This window comes from Euleptes europaea, chromosome 7 (assembly GCF_029931775.1).
Source record: "Euleptes europaea isolate rEulEur1 chromosome 7, rEulEur1.hap1, whole genome shotgun sequence".
Lineage (NCBI taxonomy): Eukaryota > Metazoa > Chordata > Lepidosauria > Squamata > Sphaerodactylidae > Euleptes > Euleptes europaea.
Genome location: NC_079318.1, coordinates 10,247,623 through 10,264,103, shown reverse-complemented (window position 1 = coordinate 10,264,103; position 16,481 = coordinate 10,247,623). Strand labels below are relative to the sequence as shown.

The following is a 16,481-nucleotide window of genomic DNA, read 5'->3' as shown; positions in this document are numbered from 1 at the left end:
GGGAGGGGAAAACTATGTCAGTTATGTCCATCCTGAACAGCAGACTATACATCAAGAACTGTCACTTCTGTTGCCCTGAAGTTTATATACATGTCTGGTTTTTAAAGGGAAAAAGCAGCTGATTGTGTATACTACATGCTAGTCTATGACACCACGTTGAAAGCTTTGAAGAGGAAGTTCATCTCACTTTAGTAGCATCTAAGAGACAGCTGAACACAAAGAATCTTTGAGTGTGCATATAGTGTCAGAAAGTGCAGGTAAGCAGCTGGATGGAGGAACACTGGAGCTGAAACAAGTGTTCAAAAATGTCTCCCACTCAATACAAAGGTAGCCAATCGCAGGTCAATTTGCAGATATCCTTCATTTCTTTAAACAGGTGAAAACAAGGGCATGTTGAAAAGAAACAATACCCAAATCTAAACTTTGCATCAGTTGTTTACCAAACTTGCATTAAACCACTACAAAATAAAATTAAAGAACAACACACTTTTCCATGCTGATAACAGTGTAACAAAGTCCAAAACAAGCTGCAATGCTGTTGGTTTTGAAAAAGCTTTTTTAAGAATTGGAGATGAGCAGTCCACTGTTAACACGATGTTTGGGTCAGATGACGTAGCTGTTACAATTCATCCCTGCAAAAAGAAAACAGCATTATAAAGCCCATTCTTCCAATCCACTGCTTAAAACTGAACTCAATGTCAGATGCACAACAAAAATGCAACAGGCTGTTCATTCAAGCTGAAAAAGAATCACAACCATCAAAGCAAAATAGGTTTCATGAAACGTGCATCTATCCCTACATTAGACATCTTGCTTTGCTTCACTGACGCATCAGTTAAAAAGTTATTAACTTAAAAATTACATGGCCACCTTTGCTTGAAGATGACTGCTCTGTGTAGACCATTTGCAATTATGGTCCAGTTATTCTTGGAACCTTCACAAAATGATGCAAAGTGCAAAAGCCAAGTTCAACATTAGGTTTTATTTAATGTCCAGTAGCAGTCTAGGTTCTTGGTCTTTTCCGTTTGTTCTCTCCAAGAGTCTGCAGGCTGGACTAGATTCTAAATTTATTGAATCCTAAGCAGGATAAAGCAACAGAAGGAACAATTTGGAGTGGACTAGCAGTGGGCAGGGAAGGATGCTTACCAGGCTCAGCAGCCACTTATTGTCTTTTTCCAGGGGAGGGTCTAATCAAGGTGATTTATACATTTAGATCAACTAAAAAGGTGAACAAAAAGGTGTACTCAAAACGTTGTACTTCAAGTCACTGCTGAATCAAAGTTGTGTAGCAGCTTTGAGCAATATATTTCATCTTAACCACAAATTGGAAAAGGTGGCATCCTATGCTTCTGCTCTTACAGAATGGGGCAAAGTCTCCAAAGCAGTTGGCCCATCAAAAGTACTATACAAACAATAAAATACTTGCTAGTTTTGCTGATTGTCTCAGCTTTCTCAACTGATATTGCCTCAGCAGGACTACATATTATCTCTACCACAGGTACCGGCTTCTTTAGGCAGAGCAATTAGTCAAACAGTATTCATATTGTGTTTTGCCAGGCATTTTGCACAGATGTTATGCTTAGACATAGTACAAATAGATGCAAAACAGCCGTACCCCAAAGCACTTACATCTGCAGCATTAGAGCATGGAATGGCAGCATGCACAACTGAATTCTAAAAGGTGTATCTGCACAGAAGCTTTCTGCATTTGGAGTTCAGTGGAAAGCTAGAATGAAATATACCACCCACAGTGTTATTCAGGAACTGTGTTTTCAGTGAGTACCTACTCACTACCTAGATTCCTATTCAAATCCATGACTAAGTGATCAGTACATGATCTGCTTGTGGGAATCAAGTACACTGAATCAGCATGTCAGATTCTCCCCCACACCCCAATCCTGTGCAGAGGTACCCTAAGATTGTTGTTACTAATATCTGATGTTTTAGGAATCGTTCAGCTGGTCTGCTGAGAACATTGCCAATATAAAAAGAAAAAAAATACCTGCTGTGATTGGATAAAAGAGCAATGCACTGTTTATAGTAGGATCTTCATTCAGGTATGGTGAAATTAGAATCCCCCCATGCACACACACACCCCACAAAATTCAGGTAAGCTGCAGCAAGGGTTAGAATACTAAGTGCAAGTATAATAAGAAATGCAAAGACAACAATAACTGAATTTCACTAAAATCAGTGGGACTATCTATGGAAAAAGAGCCCCGTGGTGCAGTAGTAAGCTGTAGTACTGCAATCCAAGCTCTGCTCACAACCTGAGTTCGATCCCAACGGATGTTGGTTTCAGGTAGCCGGCTCAAGGTTGACTCAGCCTTCCATCCTTCCCAGGTCGGTCAAATGAGTAGCCAGCTTGCTGGGGGTAAAGGGAAGATGACTGGGGGAGGCACTAGCAAACCACCCCGTAAACAAAGTGTGATGTCATTCCATGGGTCAGGAATGACCTGGTGCTTGCACAGGGGACCTTTACCTTTTTTTAAAATCTTTGGAAAGCTATACATTGCAGCTTTGTAACATATAGGCAAACATGGCACAAAATAATGCAAGATGGTTTGCCAAGTGCCCTCAGCACACTATAGGAATATTCTGTTTATTATATCTGCTATATGTGCGGTGAACTAAGCATCATCCCCCAGGCAGCTAATGAGAGAACAGACATCCCTACCAAATGCATGATTATAGGGCTGCAAAAGAGAACTGCCATGGAAATCATAAATAGAAAGAGGTAGCTGTCACGAATTAGGGGATCTGCAGAAACTGCACACCAAATAAGAGAGTTGCTATAAAGGAAGACAGAGAAAAATGGTGGGGGGGAACATAACTCAGAATGCTATGTAGGGTAAAGTAGCAGCAGCATGAATTGTTGAGACATAATGATCATTGTCCTGTAGGCTTGTGGTTTTGTCAGTCAGAAACTTTTGCCATCCCTTTTGTAACACATTACAAAACCACTGCTTTGCATAAACAGCATGTTACAGAAACCAGGAAACAGTGACATCCTATGATTTTGTTTCTTCATTAGCAGGCTTGTACTGGCTTTCATATGTTTTTTTTTTAATTTTGTTGTTTTTATAGGGTACAGAAAGGTGGGGGGGAAGGGGGAAGGATAATCAAACTATGTTCATTTCCATTTCACCGGAGTAAGGATTTTCATTATCTACATACTTATCTTAGTCTTTCTTTTATTTATTATTACAGCTGTTTCATACATACATCAGTTTTTTAGTATCATTATTAATATTTCAAGTATTTTTCTTTAGCCTTTCACAGATAAAATAAAACTTATAAAAAAACTCTGACTAAAATACTTATTTATGAACTACTGTATTTATCATAAAAAGCTTGCCATTTCTGCATATGCTCTTCAATCATCTCTTGGTCGAACGTTTTGACATCATTGCATATTCATGCATTTTTGTAATCCACATCTTCAAGTCAGATATCTCCTTGTCTTTCCATTTTTGAGCCAATAAGTCTCATCACTGTTGTGGCATATTGGTACAACTCTCTCTGCTTTGATGGAATTTGAATTGGGATTATACCCAATAGAAAATATTTGGCTTCTAATTGAAAGCTCATTTTTATTGGTTCTTGTATTTCTTTGTGTATAATTTTCCAAAAAATCTGCACCTTTTTACATGTCCACCATTGATGAAAGTATGTCACTTCTGTGTCAGAACATTTCCGGGACTTCCGGGTCGGACCACCCCACTGCTAGCAGCGCGGGGATCGCGCTCCGGAGCGAAGCTGCCCAGGGGCATAAAATCAGCCCCCCAAACCATCGGCAAGAGGCGCCCCTCGGAGGAAGAGGGGATGCTGGAATGAGAGACAGTGGGCGGCCCGTCATCCGAGAGATAGCCACTGAGAAAACGGCGGTGGTGGCTCTGACGGGTGCTGCCGAGGCGCCGGCACCATCTTCAAGCAGTAGCCGGGGAGTTGCGGTGGAGGAACCCGATCTCAAAAGCAAGTTCTTACTTTCACTTTTTATTTAAATTTTTTTTTTTAAACTGGGGTGTTTGGCAGACTATTTTTACAGGAAGACAAACTTGGAGCTAACTACAACTTCATTACAAGCTCTTCATTGACTTTTGGCTTTTTGCCAGTGCAGTGACGCAGTTTTAAAAAGTTATTTTCAGTACTACCAAACTGAAGGCTATGCCCGATGCTGGATTTCAGAAGGAGGCCGAGGACAGCACAACCTCACAAAACCTTCAATTAGTATCTACCCCTCCTGAATTATTGTCGGAAGTTGATAACATGGAAGAGTGTATTCAGGAGACTTTTGTTGACCTATCCAATCAAGATCAACAATGGATTATGGATAGACTGGACTGCCTGAAGGAGGAATTAGCAAAACAAAGATCACAAAAACGGTCATTTACCTCACGGCCACAAGAAACAATGGACACGAAGTGGGACTCCCTTTCAAGAGCGGGATCAGTGCAGTCCTCAAGAGGCCATAATGTGGGAACGATAGAGATGCACCCAGCCCTATCACCGAATAGTGATGCTGAGATAAATAATCTGCAATGCCCCAATAATGGCTGTGTTTGTTCAGAACACGACAGGGCCCTAATTACAATATCTGAACTAGACTGACTAAATTTTAATACTAAAAAAAGGTGTAGAATTCAGGGTCAAGTTTGTCACTTTATATCTTGGAACATTGCTGGCTGGGGAAGCAAAAGCAGGGATCCTGACTTGCTAAACTTTTTGAAGGGTTTTGATATTATTTTTTTACAGGAGACCTGGTCTCTTACTAATATTTCTTATTATGGCTTTACTTCATATGCCCTCCCAGCTCATAAAACTAACATCAAGGGCCGCCCTAAAGCAGGCCTGTGTTGTTTGGTTAATAACTCCTGTAAATTTAAAGTTAGGCAACTAGATACTTGTCCCCCTTTCGCTCAGGCATTTCTCTTACCCACCAAGGAACTGTCAATTATATTAGTTAATATTTATATTCCCCCTTTTATTGACAGTACTGCATCCTCATCAGTTTGGAACACAATAAATGCCTATCTGAACAAACTTTTAGATTCAAGACCTGAAGCTGCCCTTTTACTTGCTGGGGATTTTAACGCCAGGTTGGGCCATAATAATATGCAGTTGATTAATTTTATGAAATGGGATGCTGAAGATTTCATACCATTCCCATTTTTAGCCCCTAGGTCGTCAAAAGACTCTGTTATAAATCAGAGTGGTCATCATTTGGTGGAACTTTGTGTGAATTTTAATCTATGTATACTGAATGGTTCTTTACAATATGATCCCTTTGGCCAGTACACTTATATCTCCCCGCGCGGTTGTAGTGTTGTTGATTTTGCAGTCCATTCAGCTGACCTAAGTGATCACATTGTCAATTATGTAGTTGGCAATCGATCAGAAAGTGATCATCTACCCTTGCTCCTGACTCTTAAGACTAGTTGTGAACCAGCCAAGCCCTTTTTGTCGAACCAGGATCAGGATCACACTGTCAGCAAGTATAAGAGGATTAAATGGTCTCCATCTACTGCGACCCAAATTCAGCAATGGATACATAGTGATACTGGGCAGCAGTTATTTAATGAACTACTAAATGCTGAAACCCCAATGGTGGCATTGTCAATATATAACAATATTGTTGACAGACTTGGCGACTTTGCTCAACCAATTAGTCATAGGTCCTCTAAATGCCTAAATAGCACCTGGTTTGATGTTGAAAAGTTATTTTCAGTGTTGGAAGACTTTTTAAAAAGTAAGAAAATAGTTATACTGACATGAACTATATCTACTGATATGTCAAAGTGATTTTTATTCTCTCCAAACTAAACTTGTTTATCTGATTTAAATATTTTCAAGCTGATGATTTAAAAGTGAAAGTCTGCCCCCCCTTCCCTTTTTGGATTACAAACTGGAATCTGCTCAGCCCTCATCTTCAATAGGAGAAAAGAAAGAAGCACGCCAGGGAATTTCTCAAAGAAACAAAGTTACAAGTACAGCTTCCCCCACGTAGAGCTACTGTATCTACCACAACGTCAGCACTGCAGACTTCACTTTCCATAGCTACATCAGTAGTTGCAAAGATGATGCCTAAGGCAAGACCGGAAGTGACACTCAACTCTGTGTTTGAACTGTTAACTAAAACACACCAGGATGTCGCAGAGATGAAGCAAGAACTGAGTCAAAATACTGCTACCACATCTCAGAATTTGGTTGCAATTGCAGCTTTACAAGACACAATCACATCTCTGACGGTCAGACAAGACAAAGTGGAAGCCAAACTGTCAAAGACAACACAGGAGACTAAAGAGATTAAAAAAAAGGTGGACATGTTGGAAATGTCACTGGAGGCTTCTCAGGAGATGAAAAACGTGAAGATCAAATGGCAATGATGGAATTTAAAATTAAGGAGACCTCCCTTCGTATTTGTGGATTGAAGGAAAAAATTTGAGGGGATATCTGAAAGGACTCTTGGTGGAGCTTTTACAGGAAGAGGAGGAAATTGTTGAAGGGATGATTGTGACGGCCTACAGAATTAATTCTGCTTATGCAACCAGAAATAAAGTGCCAAGGGACTGTTTACTTCAACTTTTCTCAAGGAGTCATCGTGCTCTTATTCTCAACAGTCATTAGAAGTCACCACTTACAGCTGAAGGCGAATCTTTGAGATTAATGAAGGAAATTCCTGGACGACTGCTTAGAAAAAGAAAGGATTTCATGGAAATTCTGGAAAGACTGAGATTAAGTGGTATCCAGTTTAGATGGGAATTTCCACAAGGTATTTCATTCACCTTCAAGGCTAAAAGGTTCAAGATCACAGATACTAGCAAGGCGGAACAATTCTTGAGAAGATACGATACAGACCTCTTCAAACCAGATAAATTGACCAAACAACCATCTACCAAAGAGTCAACAGAAGAAGAAAAGGCGTCTGAAGCAAGTGGTGGAGGCCTGCCAATAGACTCAACAGAGGAACCCTGTCTGATGAGAAGGAAGGCTGAACAGAAACAAAACTAATGGAGGAGGGTGGGGGTAGGATTAAGGCTGTCGATTCGGTTCGGCCCAAACCGAAAAACAGCTGAATTTCCCCTGATTCGGCGGTTTTTAGTTTGGGACGAACTGAACTCAAAAATGGCAGGAAACCGGGGAGCCGAATTCAGTGAGTTTGGGAGTTCACAAATAAATCCAGCAAATTCGGGGCCGTCAGTAAGCAGCATTCTCCTCCCCCGGCCAATCGGTGGCCAAGCTGGGTCTTCTTCTGGCCAATCAGTCAGGATTGAGTACTGGAGGAATCAGCTGATGTGCGGCCAGGCCAGGGAGAGAGAGAGAGAGAAATCCTCGTGTGTGTGTGTGGGGGTGCTTGTGCACATTAGCTCCTTTCCATGGCTGCAGGGGGCGCATTTTGGGGGGTACAGACCCCAAACTTTCAGTGGAGCTTTCAGACAAGCCTTCTTAAGAGACCCCCGAAGTTTTGTAGACTTTGGGTCAGGGGGTCCCAAGATATGGGCTCCACCCCTTTTCCCTCCCCCCTTTTCCATTTCCGTGGCTGCAGGGGGCGCTTTTTTTGGGGTGCAGCCCCCAAACCTTCAGGATATCTTCAGACGAGCCTTCTTAAGAGACCTCCCAAGTTTTGTAAAGATGGGTTCAGTGGGGGCAGAAATATCGGCTCCCCCTTTTCTCTTTCTGTGGCTGCAGGGGGCGCATTTTTGGGGGTACAGACCCCAAACTTTCAGCGGAGCTTCAGACAAGCCTTCTTAAGAGACCCCCCTAAGTTTTGTAAACATTGGGTCAGGGCCCCCCGAGATATGGGCTTTTCCCTTTTCCCTATTGGGATGGATCACCCGATCCTGTATGCATCTCCAGAGCAAAACATCCCGTGCTTAAATGGAATCGTCTTGGATTACCCAGTCCTCCTCCCAGCCCCTCCTGATAGAACAGAAGACAGCCACAGTAAGACCCCTTTGGGGGCTTTAATCTATACTTTTTCTCCTGTGTGTGTGTGTGGGGGGGAAGCAGAGTCTGTGTGTGTGTGGGGAGGGAGCAGTTTCTGTGAGGGGGAAGCCAAAGGGGGCTATCGCCCGTTCTGCCTGGGGGGGTTGTCCCCTCAAGTCTCTCTCTCCCTGGTTTGAGGGGGGGCTTCAGTGTGTCCTCAGGTTTTCCCTCATTCATAAGATCGGTTAGGTCTATTTTGATGCTTGCTCAAAACTGGTTTTCAAATGGTGACTTAAAGAATGCATTTGCCTGGTCCCGAGTCCAATGCAAAAGGGGAAATTCCACCCCCTCCTGCTCCTTATGCATAGCTAGCTGCCTCTGTTCCTTTCCATGCTTTGCACAGTTGCAAAGGTGTTGCTTTGCAGTTGTGTTGCTTTGCAAACTTCTCAGCTGTCTGTCGGGGCTGGGAGCTTTGTGCGTGGGCGGCAAGCTCTGCTCAGAGATGCACATTAAGGGTGGGGGGACCCCTTTCGGGGCCCATCTCAGCCCCCCTGACCCAATCTTTACAAAACTTGGGGGGTCTGGCAAGAAGGGTCCTTTGAAGCTCCGCTGAAAGTTTGGGACCTCTACCCCCAAAAACGCCCCCCGGAGCCGCGGAAAGGCGCGGTTGTGTTTTTAATGGCTTTATTCGGCCAATTTTTTCCCCGAACTTTGAATTTGCCCCGAATTGCACGGACCCGAAGTGGGGGAGTTCGGACTTCGGCATATCCCGAATCTAAACGGGCCGAATTCAGCCGAATCCGAACTATACCGAATTTTTTTTTAATTTAACAGCCCTAGGTAGGATATTTGATATAGATGATACTTATAGTTTTATAAAGTGATAATGGATCTAACTGAATTTTAATATGTTACAGGTACTATCTTGGAATATTAACAGGTTGAATTCTCCTAACAAAAGGAAGAAAATATTTTACCACTTGCAAAAATCTAAAGCTAATATTATTTGCTTACAGGAAATGCATATTATTCAGAAGGATATGGGTAGAATGGAACATCCGAGGTTGGGTAAACCTTTTACATCTTGTAATGAAAAGAAAAAAAACCAATGGTATAGCTATGTATATACCTCCGTCATTAGAACCAAAAATAATGTATCAGGATAAGGAAGGAAGAATGTTAATGGTGGAAATAACTAGTGGATACCAGAAGATCTTATTGGTGGGAATATATGCGCCTAATACAAATCAAAAAATGTTTTTTAACAATTTAGCAACAATATTAGCTGAATATGCAACAGAAAAAATGATTTGGATGGGGGACTTTAATGGGGTAATGGAACCTAAGATAGATAGATCTGCAAAGAAGAAAAAGGGGAAAAAATTAAGGTAAATTACCCGGAAATTTTTAATGCTCTTATAGAGTAATGGGATATATTTGATGTTTGGAGATTGGAGAATGGTAACAAAAAGGGATACACTTATTTTTCTTCAAGACTTCTTATACATTCCAGGATAGATATGTTGTGGCTTTCGAAAGGGCTGATAAACACATCAGAGAATCCAGAGATTCTACCTAAGGTGTTATCAGACCATAATGCTGTAATGCTGAGAAAGCGTTGGACAATGTGAATTGGCAGTTTATGATTAAAATATTAGAATTTATGGATTTTGCGGATAATTTTAAGACTGCCATAAAAATATATATATACTTACCAAACAGCTAACTTGTTGATAAATGGAAAGCTATCATCACAGATTGACATCCAAAAGGGAACAAGACAAGGTTGTCCTCTTTCCCCTTTGTTGTTTATTTTAGTTTTAGAATTGTTATTTAAAACGATTAGACAAACTGATGAAGTAATTGGTATTCAAATTGGGAGAAACCAACATAAAGTTAAAGCATATGCAGACGATTTGGTATGTTTTTTGACAGATCCTATTGAACATACTGATAAGTGGAATAATATTTTGGAGGTTTATGGAAAGCTTTTAGGTTTTAAAATCAACAAAAATAAAACTAAGATACTGGTTAAAATATAACTCTCTCACAGCAACAAATATTGATTAAAAAGACAGGATTCATGATTGAACATAAAATAAAATATTTAGGCATATAGGTATCACCAAATAATAGTAATTTATTCCAAAATAATTATGCAAAACAATGGCAACAGATAGTAAAAGACTTAAAAAGTTTGGGGAAAATACCATTATCATTGTGGGGACGTATTGCAGTAATTAAAATGATGATATTGCCTAAGATGCTTTTTTTGTTTCAAAATCTGCCAATATTGAAAGGAGCGCAGATATTTGAAAGTTGGAAGAAAGATATTTTAATTTTTTTATGGGGTAAAGAAAGACACAGGATAGCATACAATAATTTAGTGGAACTGAAAGAAACAGGAGGGATGGGATTACCAGATCTGAGAATGTATTATCAGGCTGCTTGTTTCACCTGGATAAAAAATTGGGTTCTATTAGAGAATCCGAAATTATTGGAACTAGAGGGATTCAATTTACGTTTCGGGTGGCATGCATATTTATGGTATGAAAAGGAGAAAGTAAATAAAGAATTTAACTCCCATATTATCAGGGTTCGCCTATTACAAACATGGAAAAAGTACAAAAGATTTTTGGAAAGTAAGACCCCTGGTTGGATTAATCCAATAGAAGCTTTTATGAAGAGAAGTGTGCATCTAAACTTGGATGGTAATATATATAGAGAAATTATAGAATGTAAAGACGGGATTTGCACGTTGAAAAGTAGAGAAGAGCTCGGAATTAAAGATTGGTTTATGGAATATAAATTAAGGGATATATTTAATAAGGATAAAATGTTGGGGTTTAATCAAACTAAATCTAAATTTGAAATTATATTAAATAAGGGGAATAAAGGGATGATAGGAAGGGTTTATAAAGTATTGATAGAAATGAATTTAGAACATGAAAGGATTAAACCAGTGATGGTGAAATGGATGAGAGAGTTAGGGCACAATATAGATTTGGAAGCATGGGAAAATTTATGGAAGAAGGAATATAAATTTACCACCACTAATGAAATAAGAGAAAATCAATATAAAATGTTCTATAGATGGTACATAACCCCAGTATTGTTAAGTAAAATGAAGAAAGATGGTAAGGATTTATGTTGGAAGTGCAGAACTGAAAAAGGTACATTTATGCATGCTTGGTGGTTTTGTAAGAAAATCAAGAGATTTTGGAGATTAATTTTAAAGGAAACTAATCAGTTGATTAATACAAAAATTTAAAAAAATCCTGCTTTTTGTTTACTGGGTATCCCAAAAATGAATTTAGATAAAGGTGATAGAGTCATATGCCAATACAGTTTCGCGGCAGCTAGAATTATAATTGCTAAAAACTGGTAGCAAATAAATAAACCTTCAATCAAAGAATGGAGAGAAAAACTATGGATGTATATGCGGATGGCCAAACTTAGATTCTTTACATGGTAAAGATATGACTGAATTTAAAAAAATATGGTCAAAGGCCGCCGCATATTGGGATAAATTGGCGAAAATGAACTTTATAGGTATTGTTAATGAATTGTAGATTAATGTTTTTTTTTTAATAATAGAAGATATTAACAGATTTTGAAATACTGTGAAAACATCTTTCCGGAAGTCTAAGGGTGATGGGTGCACAGTTAAGGTGGGTGGTGGTTATCGGGGCACTATATATTTTATAAATTTTATTATATAAACATAATGCTATTGGATGTACAAGTGCTCTTTTTGAGATTGTGTATTTTTATGTTGTTTTTGTATTATGATTTTAGTTTTTATTATTGTTTTTATTGTTTTTTGTGTTCAATTATAAAAAATCAATAAAAATTAAAAAAAAAAAGAAAATTTTCAACAGTTTGCCTGATTTGCTTTATACATCTTCTGCAGATCTTTCGGTGCGTAATGCCATCTATAAAACATCTTGTATCAATTCTCTTTAACTGCTTGTGATCTTGAAAATTTAATGTCTGTTTTCCACAGTTTCTCCCATGTTTGCATCGGAATCATCTCCTCAAAATTCTGCATCCACTTCACCATACATGTCTTTACTTGTTCGGATGTAGTGTCTATTGTCAACAGTATTTTGAAAATTTTTGACAAGTGATCTTGTGTTTTGGTAATCAAAGTTTCAAATTCTGTCATTTTTCTTTGTTTGCCCTCTGGTATATAGTCCCTTCTTAGAGCATATATTATTTGATGATATACAAACCAAGAGATCTTAACGTTTTCTTCTAGACGCTCCTGTAGAGTTTTTACTTGACCATCTTTCTTAACTAAGTCATTGTAAGTAAGTAGGTCATTTTTATTCCTGCTTGCAAAGTCCGTATATGCTTCTATTGGTGACATCATTCAGGGTGGCGATGGACTTCGAAACCTCTTTAATGATGACATACTCTCATCATCTGCACTGGTAAATTCTCTGTATTTACGCTCTTAAGTCTTGTTGTGGCTTTTTTAGTCCAAAGCCATTGGTGAAAACCGTGTTCAAGATCCGCTTTTTCTAATCTAATCATTCGGTCTTCAGGACGTATAATCCAATCTGTCAAAGCAGCAAGTGTGGCTGCCTGATGATAGAGTTTAAGATTCGGCAAATTCAGTCCTCCTCTACTTTTCTCATCTTGTAAGACTGCAAACCTTATTCTTGGTTTCTTTCCATTCCAAATGAACTTGTTCAATGTTCTCTCCCATTTTGTCAAAGTCGGTGGACTTATATATATTGGGATAGTTTGAAAAAGAAAGTTAAGTCTTGGCGTAATGTTCATTTTCAACACTGCTATTCTACCCAACCATGATATTTGTAATCTAGTCCATCTTTGAAGATCTTCTTCTATTTCCCCCCAAACTACTTCGTAGTTTAAATCAAAAAGTGTGTCTGTTCCCACTGGTATCTTGACACCTAGATACTGCACACTCTTCTTTGGCGACGATTTGAAATTTGTTCCGGGTGAAGATGGCCGTCGAGTAGCTGTGCCTCAGCTCAGCTGCTTGCTACCTTGCCAGCAAGGAGGGCTAACTAGCTTGGCTAGAAGCCTTGGGGTGCTTGGTACTCCACCCATTAAATTGGGGTCCGCACTAATCGAGCCCCACCAAGAAGCGGGTTCGGCAGAAGCTGGTGTCGGTATCACCCGAGCCGGCCATTCTTCCCCCTAACTCTTCTCCCCTCCTTCCATACCCCCCCATCCTTGAGAAATGAAGCCAGTCTTGAAAGAAAACAAACAAGCACACAGACAACACCTACTTAAAGCAAACCGAAGGAGGGTGAGTGAAGCTCTTTGTTCTTGGGACTTTTCAAGCCTAAATCTTAAATTAAAGGGAAGTATACAATTAATCAGACAAGAGGGGGAAGACGAAGCCGGGCCAAAATGGTGGGCACAACAAAACGAAACTAACTTGAAAACTTTAACTGCAACGATCAAAGCCACATTTACCTGAACTGTTGGGGTGTAAAGATCTGAAGGGGGAGGATGGACAGCGAGCGGCATGAACCCCCAGTGGCCCCATTCTAGCTGACTGAATCAGCCCCCACTTGCATTTCGGGGGCGATTTTGTGATTGCCAGAGAGGGGAGGACAGAGGAAGAGAAGCCAAGGCAGAGCGGTTTGAGAAGTGGGGGGGGGGAGTGGCAGGGAGGCGAGGAGATGAGTTGAGGGCCATTTTACATAAGTATGATATAAGATTTCGTTGGATTGCTCCCTATGCATTAGACATCTCTTTGTCGGCTGGAAAAAGAACAGTCAAAAACAAAGGCAAAGCCGAGCAGTTAATAGAAGAATTAGTGTACTCTCTCCACTATCGTCACTACAGGAGGAGAGGAGGTCAAGAAGCACAAACAGAAGAAGATAGACAAGAGGAAGAAAGGAGAGAAAAGAAAAAGAATAAACAGGAACTTAAAGAAGCAGTGTTAGGGCTTGTCAAAGTGGACCCAAAAACACTGTTGAGAGAACGTCAACAAGACTACGATATAGTGGACGCTGCAAGACCCTATATATCACCAGAAACTCTTTTGGAGATAAATCAAGAAGAAAAACAAGCAAAGCTCTAAGCCTTGGAGGGTCTTGATTCAGAGGAGCAAGACGAAGAATCTAAAGCAGACCAAGCCTGTGCATATTAACAAAATGGAGAATATATCATCTCAATTAATGCAAATGGACTAAACTCCCCCATCAAAAGAAAGAAGATATTTCACAAGTTGGTTAAATTAAATTCAGATCTGATTTGTATTCAAGAAACTCATATAAAAAAGACCATGAAAAATTCTTGACGCATAAAAAATTGGGCATGGTAGTTTCATCTTCACCATCCAACAAGAAAAAAGGAGTGGCAATTTTTGTTAAAGAGACCAAATTTTCCATTGAAAAATCAAGGACTGAAAAGGAAGGTCAATATGTTTTCATATTGCTACAAGGGGCTAACGGACGGAAATTCACAATTGCTAATATTTATGCTCCAAATCATACCAAAGAAAAGTTTTTCAGGACCTTTTTTGAAGACTTGATTGATTTTCATCAAGATAAAATAGTGATAGTTGGAGATATGGAGTAATGGACCCCAAGATGGATAAATCGACCAGACTCAAAGGAAATAAACTACTGAAGACAGTGCATCAATTTCTCCACGACTGGAAGCTGACAGATGCATGGCGTTTCAAACATCCCCATAAAAAAGACTATACTTATTTTTCCACTAGACACAATTCATATTCAAGAATTGATCTTGGATGGATCTCAAATTCCCTACTTAATAATTTGGAGAAAGTTGAAATATTACTAGCGACATACGCAGACCATAACCCATTACAAATTAAAATTCATGGGGATAGAAGAGGACTAAGAAGATGGCGAATGTCCTGTTTCTAAGACAGGACATCGTCAAACAGTGTCAAGAGGAAACTAAACTCTTTTTTGAAATAAACTGCACCCCGGAGATGGAATCGAGAACAATATGGGATGCTAGCAAGGCTTACATGAGAGAAAGACTGATAGCAATTGCTTCTAAAGTGAAAAAGGAAAGAGAAGAAAGAGCACGAAATCTCTATTCTCAATTAAGACTCTTAGAAGAAGAACATCAATGCTCTGGAAAAAAACAAGATTTGATGAAGATCGCAAGTCTTAAAAACAAGATAGAAAGTATAGAGGTTGAAGATATGTATAAAAAAATTGACATTTGTGAAACACAAACATTTTGAACACGCAAACAAACCTGGATATTTAGCAAACACCCTGAAAAATGAGTCAGCCAAAAGAAGAATTACAACAGTATATAAGAATGACCAACTGACAAATAAGGAAGAAAATATTCAAGAAATCTTCAGAGATTACTATGTGCAACTATATCAAAACAATGACACAGCACAGACAGACTTAGAATCTTATGTACAGACAGACTTAGAATCTTATGTACAATCGGCAAATCTCCAAATTTTTTGAGGAAGATTGAAAAATTTTAAACCAAAAAGTTACCATACAAGAAATATTTGATGCTCTGAGAAATTTAAAATCAGACAAAGCACCAGGCCCAGACAGAATTTCAGTGAGTTGTTATAAGAAGATGGACAATATTTCGATTCCTCAACTACAAAAGATTTTTAATGATTTATTATTTGAAGGTAAAATTCCGGAAACATGGAAAGAAGCACATATTTCTTTAATTCCGAAGGAGAAGGAGACACATCTTCCGAAAGGATATAGACCAATTTCACTTTTAAATGTAGATTATAAAACATTTGCCTCAATATTAGCTCAAAGATTAAAGAGGTGTATCACAAAAATTATACATCCTGATCAAACAGGTTTTATTCCAAAGAGACAACTAAAAGACGTCAGAGTGGTTTTGGCAGCAATCAATCATATCAAGAACAAAAAAGAAAAAGTGGCAATGATATATTTGGATGCTGAGAAAGCATTTGACAAGGTTTCCTGGAATTTATTGGCGGAAACGCTGCAGCAAACAAACTGGTACACAATTTCTGAAAGCTGTCAAGGCTATTTTTACCAACCAAAGCGCGAGACTACTGATTAATGGGATGTTAACTGAACAACTGAAAATACAAAAAGGAACAAGGCAGGGTTGTCCTCTGTCACCATTATTGTTCAATCTGGCAATGGAGATACTTGCAAACAAGATAAGAGCTGATTCCAAAATAGAAGGAATAAAATATGAAGACCAAGAATATAAAATAAGAAGTTATGCAGATGACGTGGTTTTAATATGTTGAAAACCAATTGACCAATTCAGTTATTATTGTGGATACAAACTTAATAAAATAAAACTAATATGATTCTTTACAATGTTTCAGTTGAAGAAAGACATGAAATTCATAACAAATTTCAATGGCTTCATACGTTTTTAAAGTTTTAGTTTGTGAGCTCATTCTGATCTTAGACTTTTGATTACTGATGCTTACAAGGACTGATTTTTGCAATCAATTCTGTGATGATAGCCATTGTCTATCTCCAACATATAGTGTTGCAAAAATTACCATGTGTTAAGAGAAAGCAGTCATGTGAATTGGCCCACATCCAGCTTCTCTC

The 16,481-nt window shown here is 39.0% G+C and overlaps 1 protein-coding gene across 2 annotated transcripts in view; it reads right to left on the bottom strand.

The window, feature by feature from the left end:
- Positions 1–334: 334 nt before the first annotated feature.
- Positions 335–16,481, bottom strand: part of PCMT1 (protein-L-isoaspartate (D-aspartate) O-methyltransferase) — a 41,059-nt gene continuing 24,912 nt past the window's right edge. For both annotated transcript variants that reach the window (XM_056852998.1, XM_056852997.1), the window contains exon 8: positions 335–632. Coding sequence is in view for 1 of the 2 variants with exons in the window: in XM_056852997.1 (XP_056708975.1) it covers positions 620–632 (13 nt within the window). In the remaining variant the exon portion in view is untranslated. The remainder of the gene's footprint in view (positions 633–16,481) is intronic.